This window comes from Pan paniscus, chromosome 3 (genome assembly GCF_029289425.2).
Source record: "Pan paniscus chromosome 3, NHGRI_mPanPan1-v2.0_pri, whole genome shotgun sequence".
In the NCBI taxonomy this organism is placed as follows: domain Eukaryota; kingdom Metazoa; phylum Chordata; class Mammalia; order Primates; family Hominidae; genus Pan; species Pan paniscus.
Window position 1 is genome coordinate 49090226 of NC_073252.2, and position 15878 is coordinate 49106103.

Below are 15878 nucleotides of genomic sequence, written 5' to 3' on the forward strand. Positions count from 1 at the left end.
AAAATTTCTTGAGTATTTACTCAGTGCCATGACCTGAAGTCAGTGCTTTAGGAATTCAAAGATGAAAGTCAAGATTCTTGTTCTTGTAAAACTTTTGAATTTAATAAAGATAAAGCAACATTTCTGCAAAGAAGGTAGAAGTACATAAAACCAAATTAAGAGATACATACAATGGCCAAGAAAGCACCTACGAGAAAAGTGACTGATATCCAACTACAGAAATTAGAGAGGACCACGTGGAGGAGGTGATAATGAATTTTGAACTTGAAGGACAACTAGAATTCCAGCAAATGAAGATGAAGAGAAGCACATTTCAGACAAAAGGCACGAAAAGACACAGTGGTGAAAAAGTTAAGGACCAGTTTGGGGAATGACTTATAGACATTTCTTAGGTGTGTAGTGGTGAAGGAAAATAGTGGAAGATGTCTGCAATAAAATTATAAAATATTTTGTATGTAAACTTGAGTCATTTGAACTATATTTGGTAGGCAAAGCGTTGCTGTGAAGAATTTTGAGTTGGAATAGGGTTGATCAGATATGTTCTTAAATTGATTAACCTAGCAGCACGTGAGTGTTAATTTTCTATTGTTACTGTAACAAATTACCACAAACTTAAAACAATACAAGTTAATCAGCTTATAGTTCTGTAGATCAGAAGTCTGATGCAGGTCTCACTGGACTAAAATCAAGGTGTCAGCAGGGCTATGTTCCTTTCTGCAGGCTGTAGAAGAAAATCTGTTTTTTTGTCTTTTCCTTGCCAGAGTTGAGAGGCTGCCTCTATTCCTAATATTGATCTCTCTTTGGTTGTGAGCCATTTTAAATTAAACAAAATTTTCTTCCTTAAAAATGGACTCTTGTGTTCTTTAAAAACAAACACTATTAAAATAAGAATCAACAGTGATAAAAACTGGGAGAGCCAAAGAAAAATGTAAAAGCTGGTAGTATGCATTGATCTATTTTCCAAAGTGTAAGAATAGAGCAGGCTGGGAGCAGTGGCTCATGCCTGTAATCCCAGTGCTTTGGGAGGCCGAGGTGGATGGATCACGAGGTCAGGAGTTCAAGACCAGCCTGGCCAATGTGGTGGAACACTGTCTCTACTAAAAACACAAAAATTAGCTGGGTGTAGTGGTGTGTGCCAGTAGTCCCAGCTACTTGGGAGGCTGAGGCAGAGGAATCGCTTAAACCCGGGAGGCAGAGGTTGCAGGGAGCCAAGATGGTGCCACTGCACTCCAGCCTGGGTGACACTAAAAAAAAAAAAAAAAAAAAAGAGAGAGAGAGAATAGAGCAAATGAAATGCTAGAGAAATCACCTTCTCAGCTAAATATATTCCTAGGTATTTTTCTCTGGCAGCTATTGCAAATGGGATTGCAATGGCCTTCTTGATTTGCTTCCCCACTTGATCACTATTGGTATATAGAAATGCTACTGATTTTTGTATGTTGATTTTGTATCCTGAAACTTCACTATCAAATTTAAGAGGTTTTTGGAGGAATCTTCAGAGTTTTGTAAGTAGAAGATCATATTGTCAGTGAACAGAAGTTTGACCATGTAGGAATAAGTGAAAGTAAAGCGAAGGCTAATTCAAGAGTAACATCAGTTACCAGGTGTCTATTTATGCAAGTTTTGATAGGCTGCTGGAGGCTGAAATCCATCAATGAGAAATTGCTCAATAATTTTATGTTCATTTCAATGAGAACACTTGGACACAGGAAGGGGAACATCACACACCTGGGCCTGTTGTGGGGTTGGGGGAGGGGGGAGGGATAGCATTAGGAGATATACCTAATGTAAATGATGATTTAATGGGTGCAGCACACCAACATGGCACATGTATACATGTGTAACAAACCTGCACGTTGTGCACATGTACCCTAGAACTTAAAGTATAATAAAAAAAGAAAAAAATAATTTTATGTTCATTTGCTCGTTATCATTAATTAATAACTAAATCCCTTATTACTATTTATGTAACTTATAACTTAAAATCTTTAAGGAGGCTGTTAATAAATGCTATCACACTAGGGTGCCTTGATACAGCTTTTCTTAACCCTACGAACACTAAAGAACTAGATCAAACTTGGGAAGAAACTTCTACTAATTAAGGACTAATTAAGTGGATTGAGAATCATAATTTGTTTTGTTATCAAGAGCAAGCTTGCCGAACTGAAGAAAGAAATGAGGTGCTTCATGCATCCACTAAGATACCCTTTTGGCAATGGGTATAATAGTGGATACCCCAAAATAGTTTGCAGACATTTTTGGCTGTCACACTGTCACAGTTGTGATGTCATTGCTACTAGCTAGAGGCCAGGGATGTTGCTGAACATCCTGCAATGTACAAGACATCCTCCCTCCCCCAGCTTACAACAAAGAATTACCAGCCCAAAATGTCAATAGTGCTCATTTGGGAAATGCTGATTTATACTAACAAGAGAGCTGAACAGGAATTTCTCTACTTCCTTGTCCTCTCTTACCCTCACTTTCATTTTTAGAATAATGTTATCATTTGTCCAAATGAAGCATTTCTTGAAACATAAAGGAGAGCTGTTCTGGCTGAAATTGCTCAGGAGTCTTGAAGCTCATAGCTCTGCATCCCATCACCCTTTGAGAAGGCCCTTAAGGCTCTTAAACATGACCTCAGAGCTCTGAAGAATACAATTTAAAATGTACTGCTCTCTAACATGGGTACAACTATTCTACCATTCCTCTTAAATTAACTGGACAGGAAGAGGAAGGGGTCCTTGAAGTGCTATGCACGTGCTGGGGTGGGTACTAAACCCTTGGTCAGAGTGATCTTGATAAAGTGCATGGTAGAAATAAAAATTTTCATTATATCCATTGGCATTTGGTATGATGAGCATAGAAGAGAGTTCCTACCTCAGCCCAAGAGAGCTGCACTATATAAATGATTTCTAAGGACAGTAGCATGCATTTTGCTGTAGTTGTGAAACAGATATGAGTAGAGAATTTAAGCAGCATCTGAGAGCAGATGAGTTGGGACAATAGAAATTTCACCATCTTCTCTGGTAGCGGGTGCAATACATGATATCTAGATACATTTTACTTCATTTGGAAGCTGCTTTATTTCAGAAGCTAAAATTCATTGAATATTTACTATGTGGAAGGTATTATTCTAAATGCTTACCTTGGTTGTCTATTTTATCCTTATATACGCTTTTGGAATTTAAAAAATAATCTTAAAGATAATACAAAAATTATTGTGTGAACTATGAAAAAATTAACGAACATGAACTTGCTCTAAAAGATATTAAAATCTATTGAAAGAAAAAAGAAATTAAGACATTTGGTGACGACCCAGCAAGACACGATCTAGGGACACTAGAAATAAACTGAAAAAAAGAGGGAGAGGATTTATTAAGACAAATATGGGATTTCAAATAATGGAGTAAAAATGGATTCTTTTGAAAAATGATATTGGAATGAATTAATAGTTATTTGAGAAAAATATTAAATTTCTGCATCTTTCCTTTCATCAAAAATAAATCACAAGTGAACAAAAATGTACATCTAAATATGACAACAAAATTATTAGAAAACAATTTTAAAAGTTATCATTTTTGAGTGGGGAAGTCTTTCTGCCATGAAATACAAAAGCTATAAATAGAACTATAATTGAACTTAACTACTTACAAATAAATTCTTTTGCACAATAGAAGTTACCATAGAACATTAAAAACCAATAAATCAACCAAGAAAAATATTTGGATTTTATGTTTCAGAAAAAAATATTTTCATGTGTCTCAAACTTTTACAAATCAATTAAAAAATGAAGAACACAAAATAAGAAATAGATAAAAATGCAAAAAAGTATAAAGATGTTCAATAAACGTGAAAATATGCTCAAACTCACTTACAATTAAAGAAATACAACCGAAAACTACAATGGAATACAAATGCTTATCTACTAGAGAAGCAAACAATGAAAAGATCACGGGGACCCATTATCAATGAGGGGAAAGGTACACCTAAATGTACTGTCTCTACTAAAATACAAAAATTAGGCAGGCATAGTGGCAGGTGCCTGTAATCCTAGCTACTAGGGAGGCTGAGGAAGAGGAATTACTTGAACCCAGGAGGCGGAGGTTGCAGTGAGCCGAGATCACACCATTGCACTCCAGCCTGGGTGACAGAGCGAGACTCCCTCGAAAAAAGAAAAGAAAAGAAAATAAGTATATATATATATATATATATATATATATATACACACACACACACACACATATACACACACACATATATACATGTACACAGACATATATATATATGTATATACACTGTAGAATTATGAATTGATGAAACTTTTGGGATGGCAATTTGATATTTGTCAACATTTAAACACACTTGCCTTTTGACCCAGTAGTTTTCCAGCTACTAATTTCTCTCACACATATACTCAGTTCATTGCCGAAAACTACTTGAAAAAAGAATGTTAACAAAAGTATAGCTTGTAACAACAAATGCTTAAACATCATCAATACCCGACTGCTTAAAAACGTTATGGTAGTTTCTTGCCGGGCGCGATGGCTCACGCCTGTAATCCCAGAACTTTGGGAGTCTGAGGCGGGCTGATCACGAGGTCAGGAGATCAAGACCATTCTGGCTAGCACGGTGAAACCCTGTCTCTACTAAAAATACAAAAAAATTAGCCGGGCGTGGTGGCGGGCGCCTGTAGTCCCAGCTACTCGGGAGGCTGAGGCAGGAGAATCCCGAGTCCCAGCTACTCGGGAGGCTGAGGCGTGAACCGGGGTGGTGGAGATTGCAGTGAGCCGAGATCATGCCACTGCACTCCAGCCTGGGAGACAGAGCGAGACTCCGTCTCAAAAAAAACAAAACAAAACAAAACAAAACAAAACAAAACAAAAACGTTATGGTAGTTTCATACATTGAAATGGCATGCAGTTCTTAGGAAGAGTGAAATATGTTCATGTTCACTGAGTCAAGACTCAATAAATACTTGCTAAGGTGAGCGCATCATCCTCATTCTAAGTGTGCAGCAATGAGAAACAGCAGTTAGCAATGATCTCAGGTATTTAAAACAGGAACATAAAATTACTACTCTCACACATACACGTGCACTCACAGTTTTTCGGAAAGAGAGACAAGAAACTGTTAGGAGTGGTGTCTTACCTGGAGTGGAACGTGCGTGAGGAATCAGGGCCAGATCTAGGGTGAGGTGAGCAGGGCACCAAGGTACAAATTTGAGGAAGGGCTCTGAGATTGTCTTCTTAAATTTTGTGCCCTAAGCACCTCATGTGCCTCACTCTACTCCTGGACTGTGAGGGAGAAGACTTTACTTTCATTTTTATATTTTGCAATTCTATTTGAATTATTTGCCAAGAAAATGTAAATGTTATTTTGGAATTAAAAAGAGAAGAAATTACTTCATAAAATTAGAATTTAAGAATAGGGAATCAAGCAAAACTACCACAAATATCACTACAAAACTGATTTTAAATTCAATAAGTATTATTGAAAGAAGAAATGTATTAAAAATAGAAACAACCCCTCCAGATTATAAGAATAAGATGGGCCTCATTTATCAGATGAATAAACACAGAAATAAACCAGTTGTGGTATTTAAAGTTTCAGAAAAAACAGGATTCAAGTGAAAAATGGAAAATTTAAGGTTTTTTTTAAAAAGTAATGTTACAACTCATGCTGACAATGCCCATGAAGAATAGCAAAATAAAGGGCTTCAAAATCAATTAAGCAAAGATTGTTGGATTTGAAAAGAGTAATAAATACTTTTTTTGATAGAAAACTTGGCCATGTCTCTAGTAAAGTTTGATGAGCCAAAATAAATGCATACATACATACGTACATATACACATATATACATAAGAGACCTAGTTATTTAGATGATATGTTAATGAAGTTTAGGTACATAATAAACCAGAAAATATGCACATTTTTTCAACCATCTGTGGAAGATTAATTTGAAAACCAAAACTAATCTTAAATTAAGGTACAAAGTAAATATCAATAAAATCTTAAAAGTACAAAGTGTAAAGGCTAGATTCTTTTACCACAATACAATAAAACTAGAAATCATGTTCACAAGCTTAGATAAAAGCAATGGGAATTACTTTGAAATTAAAAGAAATTCAACAAAAATCTTGGATAAAAATCTGCAGGTATGGAGTATTTATAAAATGAGAAAAATGAGAACATTAATTATCAAAATTTGTGGATTTTTGCCAAAGCTGTACTCAGAAAGAAATATTTTGTGTTAAATGGTCTTATTATTTTTCAAAAGAGAGATAAAAATAAATCACTAATAACAACTTGAGAAGTTGGGACAAACAACAAAAATATATCTAAAAAAAGGCATAAAGGAAGTAATGAAAAGACTAGATAAACAGAATCAGAATCAATTAAAATAAAGTGGTAAGTTCTTTAAAATCAAATCTTATATAAACAAATTATAACAAAGGTTACAATACAAATTTTATTTTATTTATTTATTAAGATTTTATTTTAGGTTCGGGGTATATGTGCAGGTTTGTTATATAGGTAAATTGCGTGTCACAGGGGTTTGGTGTACAGATTATTTCGTCACTTAGGTTATAAGCAGAGTACCCAATAAGTAGTTTTTTTATTCTCTCCCTCTTTCTACCTTCTATCCTCAAGTACACAGGCGTCCGCGTGTACTCAATGTTTAGCTCCTACTTATAAGTGAGAACATAAAGTATTTGGTTTTCTGTTCCTGCATTAATTTGCTCAGAGTAATGGCCTCCAGTTCCATCCATGTTCCTGCAAGGGACATGATCTCATTTTTTTAATGGCTGCATAGTATTCCATGGTGTATATGTACCACATTTTCTTTATCTTATCTATGGTTGAAGGGGAATTAAGGTTGATTCCATGTCTTTGCTATTGTGAATAGTGCCGAAATAAACATACACATGCATGTGTCTTTAAAGTAGAAAGACAGGTATATACCCAAAAATGAGATTGCTTGTTTGAATGGTACTTCTATTTTAAGTTCTTTGAGAAATTACTACACTGATTTTGACAATGGCTGAACTAATTCACATTCCCACCAGCGGTGTGTAAGTGTCCTCTTTTCTCTGCAACCTCACCAGCATCTGTTATTTTTTGACTTTGTAGTAATAGCCATTCTGACTGGTGTGAGATGGTATCTCACTATGGTTTTGATTTGCATTTCTCTAATGGTTAGGGATGTTGAGCATTTTTTTTTTCATATGATTGTTGGCTGCATGTATGTTTTCTTTTGAAAAGTTTCTGTTCATGTTCTTTACCTACTTTTTAATGGGGTTTTTACTTATTAATTTAAATTCATTATAGAGTCTGGATATTAGACCTTTGTTGGATGCACAGGTTGCAAATATTTTCTTCCATTCTGTAGGTTATCTGTTTACTCCATTGATAATCTTATTTGCAATTTTTGTTTTTATTGCAATGGCTTTTGGCACCTTCATCATGAAGTCTTTCCCAAGGCCTATGTCCAGAATGGTATTTCTTAGAGATAAAATACATATTTTTAAAATAAGGATTAGAAATTTGATACCATGAAAAGCACAGAGGGAATATATTATAAAATATATTTTATACAATTCTATAAAAATACATTAGAAAATTTCAAATAAGTTGGTTATTTTTGAGAAAAATTAATATTCAAAATTGGCTCAAGAAATAGAAAATATAAATTTCTATCAAATAAAAATAATTTTTTTCTGAAAAGCTTTGAATCCATATGGCTTTACTTTTGAAGGTTATGTCAAACTTAAAAAAACAGATAATGCAAATTCTGCATAAATACTTTTCTATAATATGGAAAAAACCAATTTAATATTGATCTTTAAATAAATCCATTAACTATAGCATTGAAAAACTATATATGAAGAGACAAGCTACAGACTGGAAAAAACATTTGTAAAACACATTTGATGAAGGACTCATATCCAAAACATGCAAGAAACTCTTAAAACTTAACAACAACAAATAACCCAATTAAGAAGTGGGCAAAGACATGAAGAGATACCTCACCAAGGAAGACACAGAGATGGCAAATAAGTATATGAAAACATGCTCAACACCATATGTCTTCAGGAAATTGCAAATTAAAACAACAATAAGATGCTACTACACAACTATGAGAATGGCTAAAATTCAAAAACACTGACAATACTAAGTGCCTATCAGAATGTGGGGCAACAGGAACTCTCATTCATTAATGGTGGGAGTGCAAAATAGTATAGTTACTTTGTGAGACAATTTGTCAGTTTCTTACAAAGCTAACTCATATGATCCAGCAATCATGCTCCTAGATATTTACCCAAATGAATTGAAAACTTATGTCCATAAAAACTCTGGACACAAATGTTTATAGCAGTTTTATTGATAATTGTCAAAACCTGGGAACAACCAAGATTTCCTTCCATTGGTGAATGAATAAACAGACTTTCATACATCCATACAAGGGAATATGATTCAGTGATTAAAAAAAGAAATGAGCTATCAAGCCATGAAAAGTTACAGAGGAAACTTAAATGCATATTGCTAAGTGAAAGATGCCATATACGATTCCATGTGTATGACATTCTAGAAAAGGCAAAACTAAAAAGGCAGTAAAAACATTAGAGGTTCCTAGAGGTTTAAGAGGGTAAGGAGGGAAGAATGAGTAGGTGGAGCAAAAGTGATTTTTAGGGCAGTGAAACTGTTTTGTATGATACTGTAATGGTGGATACAAAACAGCATGTATTTGTTAAAATCAACAGAACTGGGCCAGGTGTGCTGGCACATGCCTGTAGTCCTAGCTACTTGGGAGAATAAGGCAGGAGAATCGCTTGAGCCCAGGAGTTCAAGGTTACAGTGAGCTATGATTGTGCCACTGCACTCCAGCCTGGGCAACGGAGTAAACCCTGTCTCTGAGAAAAAGATAAAAAAGAAAAAAACGATAAAACCTATAGAACTGAACAACCCAAAGAGTGATCCCTAATGTAAACTATGGACTTTAGTTAACATTTTTCAATACTGGTTCATCAGTTACAACAAATATACCACACTTGTGCAAGTTGCTAACACTAGAGGAATCTGTGTGAATATGTAATGGAGAAAGGGCATATGGAAACTATCTGTACTTTGTGCTCAATTATTTTGTAAACCTAAAACTGATATAAAAAATAAAGTCTGTAAATTTTAAAAATTACATGAAATTCAATATTCAGCGTCCATAAATCAAGTGTTACTGGCCAGGAGGGAAAGAAAAATCTATACACATAGAAAGTGTTCCCATAAGAAGAGTTGCAAAACTTCCAAATAATATACAAGCACACCAATTTGAGAGATGTATTGAATAAATCATTCAAGATGCATTTTAACTGAAATACATCTTAAAATTTATATATGAAGCATACAATATAACTTAATTTTATTTATAAAAATAGTTTTCATTGATTAACAAAATTGCATTTGGAAGAAAACATTGACACTCCTTCCTGGTGAAATATCTAAAATAACTCAAAATAACTTAGGAAAGAAGTATCCTTCCCAGTAAAAATTTTAATATTAAATTGAGTCAACATTACACTTACTGAATTTTAGCAAAGTTTGTTTCAAAGTACAAGTTTCAAGCGATTTTATAATAGATATTTCTCGCTACGTCTTTTCAACTCATGAAAATTTCCCTCTCTCTGGAAACAGCCCTTGACACACAGGGATGAACCTCTAGTTATTATGTCTAACCATCTAACCCTGACCATTGCTGATTTATCCAAGAAGGAAAACCGGATACTAGTGTGACCAATCAGGTTTCCTCTCCTGGAAATTCGAAATGTGGGATTTACATACACGGACTGGGGAGTAGTTGGAGCTCAGCTTTCTAACTGGCACTGCTTGACAGACAGGCTTCCTCAATTCCTCTGTATTCTTTCTTTCTCAAGTCTCAGTTTTCAATTCTGGATTCCTGTATCTTATCTCTGTTTCAATGTGTGAGATTTTTTTTTTTTTTTTTTTTTTTGTGGCTTGCAAGCAAACAAACAAAATCTCAAATAATGCAAAGCTGTGTCGAATGTTTCTTCTATGGGATTCTGGACTTGGGAAAAAGTGGTTGGGGTGGGGGGAAGGAGAGAAGAGGGAGGGATAGGGGCAGGGAGTTAGGGAGAGGGAGATGGAAAGAGTATGAGACTCTAGAATTGTTCAGAACATATTTTCCATGACAACAGAAGGTCGAGAGAAACACGAGGCTGTTTTCCAGAAAGAGTAAACTACGAATAGAGAAGAACTCAGGACTAATGATATAGACAAGGAGTTCTTTTTCACACCTAACTTACTAGGCTAGTCTCTTCAGCTGGGGGAGTCTATAGATATATTAAAAAAAAAAACAGCAAGGAGGAATCATAGATGTTTTGAATATGAAGTGACCTTTAGGAGCCAAAGTATGGAGAGATAAGGTAATGTGGCCAATTACCAACTCAGCTTAACAAATAGTCTGGTTCTTAATGTGCTTTATTCTTTATTGCATTGTTCCATTCTGTTGGCTAGCTCATTCTTAGGTCCTGTCTCTTTGGCCTACTATTCTTTTCGCAGATTATCACGTACATTTCACATGTCCCCTTTCCTTGGTTCTGCATTCAACCATTAGCTTCAGGTTAAAATTACTTTCTTAGTGTACCTGAACTCATTCATAACGGTTCCCTAATTGCTCTCTCTTCTTTACTGGGTGGAAATCTCCTCAATAAGTTTCCACAAAAGGAATTTCCAAGTTCCAATAGTTGCATTAATGTGACGTTAGAACTGTGACAACAGGACAAGGTAAGACTTGAGAGATATGCTCCATACAATCAGATGCCATTGAAATCTTTTATAGGAGTGTTGGCCGGCCAATAGAAAGAATATGAAAACAATTTAGAAATGGAATGACACCATGCATAGACTCACTGACTCTCAGTTAACCTCAGAGGGTGATAAAAACTCAAATCAGACAAGAGTATTAGATAATAAGAAATTTGAATCCAGGGCACTTAGACAACAAGACAACCTTAATTTAAAAGGCATGATGTTGGAATCGTCAGAGGTTTAGACTTGGCTTAGCATTGGCCATGAGAGTCTAATCACGGGGAAGTGTCCTGGGTGTTTGTAGTCCACATGCCATGCTATGGTCTGAATTGTCTGTCCAAAGTTCATATGTTGAAAACTATATGTTCATCTGTTAGAGATACGGCTTCTAAAGAGGTAATTAAGTTAACCTGAAGCTATCATGGTGGACCCTAATCCAATCTGGCTGGTGTCCTTATAAGAAGAGCAAATTTGGGTACACAGAAAGATACCGCGGATGTGCTCAGAGAGGAAAGAGCATGTGAGGACATCTAGATGCTACGTTCCCCTGTTGCATCAGCCAGAGAAGGCTGCCATCAGTGAGCCAAGAAGACAGGCTTTAGAAGAAACCAGACCTACTGACAATTGATTTGAGACTTCCAAACTCCAGAACTGTGAGAAAAGACATTTCTGTGTTTAAGTCACCCAGTCTGTGGGAGTTTGTTAGAGCAGACCTTGCAAACTAATACATCTTATAACCCAACTTAAATCTCCAGTTAGTATTTACTATCAGTAAATTCAATTCAGAGGCTAATATAAAAATTACTTGTGATAATATAATTGACTTTTTAGTGCTTTAAAACTTAGTATTAAATATAGGAATAAATTGTAAATATGTTTGATATTTGAAAAATTTTAGATATCTATTTAAAAATAAGTAGTTATGTTTTAGAGAAGCTGGCATATTAGAATATAGAATATCTAACAGATAAGCCTTGTTATTCCCATTTAAAGTGTGATAACTGAATAATTGATTAAGATATGATTTTAAGGTTAAATTTTATGCATTTATAAGCCATACTGGAATATTTTAGGCAAACATAAGGGGCATTATATTTATTTTATTAGATTTACAATAGTCATTTAAATGCATGGGAAGGCTTATTTTTAGGTAAAAATTTAAAATTCTTAGAAAATTAAATACAATAAAGTTTATAATTAAAATTTAAAATGTTCAAAGGCATTTAGTTAAACTATACAAGGACTCATAGAAGTGATTGTTAAAATTTGGTCAAATCTATAGATAGAATAATAAAATTTATACATTATAAAGTGCATGAAACTAGGGTTTTTAATTTATAAATTTAATAAGTCAAACATTTATTTGATCACAAAACATCTCGGACTAACAGAAAAGTTGTAAGTATACCACCAAGACCTTTTCCCATGAATTATTTATAAATACTCTACTGACATGATCCCCTTTGGACTCTCAAATGCTTCAGTGTAATTTCCTATATTTAAGAACATTCTACTACATAACCACAATATAATAATCAAAATCAGGAAATAAATCTAACCACAATACAATCATCAAAAAATTAAATTTTCACCAGTTGCCCCCAAATTCCCTTTATAGAATAAGGATCTACTTCAGAATCATGTGTTGTATTTGGTTGTCATGTCTTCCTCTCTATCCTTCTTCAGACTGGGACAGTTCTTCCTTTTGACCTTCACTGTCATGATCTTGACACTTTTAAAGATTATAGGCCAGTTATTTTGAATAACATCCCCGGATTTGGGTTTGCCTGAGTTTTCTATGATTAGATTCAGGTTATGCAACTTTGGAAGTACTATTACAAAAGGGATGCTATGTTTCCCTGTTGCATCAGATAAGTCTTGCTCTTCCAATTTAAAATGTCATATTTGACAAATTGATTGAGAGATGAATCTTATTTGCTAGGGCACATATTCATTTTGCTTCATTACTGATGATATTTTCTTTGATCATTTGCTGAAAGTGGTGTCTGCCAGCTATCTCCATTGTTTTCTCTGTAATTAATAAATATTTTGTGGATAATATGTAAATATCCTCTTTCTTATCTTTCAATTTATTCATGTCTGTAGATCAGTATGGACTCATTGTTTCCTACTTTATCTCTGTAATTATCATCATTTTGATGCCCTAATGGTCCCCTATTTGGCCAGTGGGTACCCTTCACACTGAGTTCTGTGATCCTTTTGATAAATCCCATTTGTTTTTTGAGAACTTTTTTACTTTCTGGCACAACAAGTTATTCCAGACTCTTGTATTTTCCCTGCTTCAGCCCCCAAATTAGTTGTTTTCTCAAGGATCCCCATCTCTGCTTTTTTTGGTGGAAAATGGTGTTAGGAATCTGAGATCTGGGCATTAGGTATGCTCACTGATATTGGTGGGTGGCTGCTCCTGGGCTCTTTCAGTGAACAGAGTGAGGGACTATACATGCACATATATATATTCCATATCTGTTCTATATATTGTATGAACTGAAAATTCTGAGATCACCCTGATATACCCAATTCCAATGTAACCCACCACTCCACTCAACCTGCTTGGAATCTGGCATATCGCACCAAGCCATCAACTTCCCCATGAATACACCCTTGCATTTGAACTGCGACTTCCTGCTTTGGGCTCTACCAACTTCACACCTGAGCAGATTTCCACCGGCTTGTCCCCACCTAATTCCCTCAGTACAAGGTTGTTTAAACGTATCTCAAAATAATAAGGGCTATTTATGACAAACCCACCGCCAATATCATACTGAATGGGCAAAAACTGGAAGCATTCTCTTTGAAAACCGGCACAAGACAAGGATGCCCTCTCTCACCACTCCTATTCAACATAGTATTGGAAGTTCTGGCCAGGGCAATCAGGCAAGAGAAAGAAATAAAGGGTATTCAAACAGAAAGAGAGGAAGTCAAGTTGTTTCTGTTTGCAGATGACATGATTGTATATTTAGAAAATCCCATTGTCTCAGCCCAAAATCTCCTTAAGCTGATAAACAACTTCAGCAAAATCTCGGGATACAAAATCAATGTGCAAAAATCACAAGCATTGCTATACACCAATAACAGACAGAGAGCCAAATCATGAGTGAACTCCCATTCACAATTGCTACAAAGAGAATAAAATACCTAGGAATACAACTTACAAGAGATGTGAAGGACCTCTTCAAAGACAACTACAAACCACTGCTCAAGGAAATAAGAGAGGACACAAATAAATGGAAAAACATTCCATGTTCATGGATAGGAAGAATCAATATCATGAAAATGGCCATACTGCCTAAAGCAATTTATAGATTCAATGCTATCCCCATCAAGCTCCTATAGACTTTTTTCACAGAATTGGAAAAAACTAATTTAAATTTCATATGGAACCAAAAAAGAGCCCGCATAGTCAAGACAATCCTAAGCAAAAAGAACAAAGCTGGAGGCATCACGATACCTGACTTCAAACTATACCGCATGTTCTCACTCATTAAGTGGGAGCTGAACAATGAGAACACACTGACACAGGGAGGGGAACATCACACATCAGGGTCTGTTGGGAGGTGGGGGGCTAGGGGAGGGATAGCATTAGGAGAAATACCTAATATAGATGATGGGTTGATGGGTGCAGCAAACTACCATGGCCCCTATACCTATGAAACAAAACTGCACGTTTTGCACATGTACCCTAGAACTTAAAGTATAATAATAATTTTTAAAAAATACATCAAAAATAAATAAAATAAAAAATAAAAAATATTTTGAAACACTAAAAATAAAGGAATTAAATTGAATGGGAAAAAGAAGAGGAAGAACCAAATATTAATTTTTAATAAAAAGTGGCCTTCAAATAATATCTTTTCTGTACAAAAGCCACCTGCAGGGCACATTAGGAAAAAGTGCTTATTTCTATCATCAAGTCTTGATTTTTCTAATATCTTCTAGTTTCCTTTAGATTTCATTTCCTCAGCTTTGCTGTTATAGGATTCATGTTATCCAAGCTTATATGCATATTAAACATGTTCATTCATTTTATACATCATTTCATGGGATATTGCAGATTTTACTTACTTGTTTAGTACTATTGAAAACCTTGTATGCCAATTTGGGACCCCTTAACAGTCAATATTCAATGATTTTAGCAGCCAGCACTGCCATATGGCAAAAGCTTGGTCCATTCAATTTAGCAATAGTGGGATCTGGAACTTTTTTTTTTTTTTTTTTAAATTCTGAGCTACATAATAGTCACCAATTTCTGTATCTTTGAAGTAGCACCAAAATTCTCTCCCATGAAATGTTGCAATCAGCTTAGAGGCTATCTGTATAATAAAAAGACAGTCAATATTACAGTTTTCTTTCTAACTTCTTTATTAACTTTATTGTTCTAATTTGCCTTCCAGCTACAGGGCTCATTTATTATTCTAATTTGCTCTGTCTACGGAATTTATTTAAATTTAGCAAATTATTAGGAAATTAACATGTTGGTACTTAAGTCTTCCTTCTGGAAATGTGGTCAAAAATGACAGCTTGTATGTAGAGTTCTGTCAGGATAGGGATTCTAGTAGAGTTGTCACCTGGCTGCGCCTAAAATACATAAATTACATTGTTAGTCAAGTCTATAAAAATACTTGGACTTTTTTTAAATTTTTTTTTTATTTTTTTGCTTTATATTGCAGAAAACAAAACTAGCAAGTTTGTTTCCACGGAGATATATACATGTTTTCCCCCTAGTCTTTTTCTCAGGAGTGAACATAATTCCAGTTAGGAGCTTTGGAATTATGATTGGGTTGTGATATTGAAAATGCCCATGATCAAAGCAGTGACACAGGATCATGCTTGTCTAGACTCTGCTGAACCCCATGAGTCACTAACTTCAGAATTCCTAGCGAAAGGCTTTACAAACACATGTGACTTCAGGGTAATAATTCAAAAAGAATCCTATCTTGATTTCAAGTTTGTCAAATAAAATGTCTCAAGTCTGGGATTGATTTAGACCAGTGGAAGTGCCTGTCCATGGTGGGTTTTACATAAAGCATCTTTCTTAT

At 34.9% G+C, this 15878-nt stretch overlaps 1 protein-coding gene across 1 annotated transcript in view; it reads right to left on the reverse strand.

Annotated features, from left to right (window-relative positions):
* Positions 1-6414: 6414 nt before the first annotated feature.
* Positions 6415-15878, reverse strand: part of FGF5 (fibroblast growth factor 5) — a 703839-nt gene continuing 694375 nt past the window's right edge. Inside the window, exon 7 of the mRNA XM_063603779.1 lies at positions 6415-15417. Coding sequence (XP_063459849.1) covers positions 15322-15417 — 96 coding nt within the window. The 3' untranslated portion in view covers positions 6415-15321. The remainder of the gene's footprint in view (positions 15418-15878) is intronic.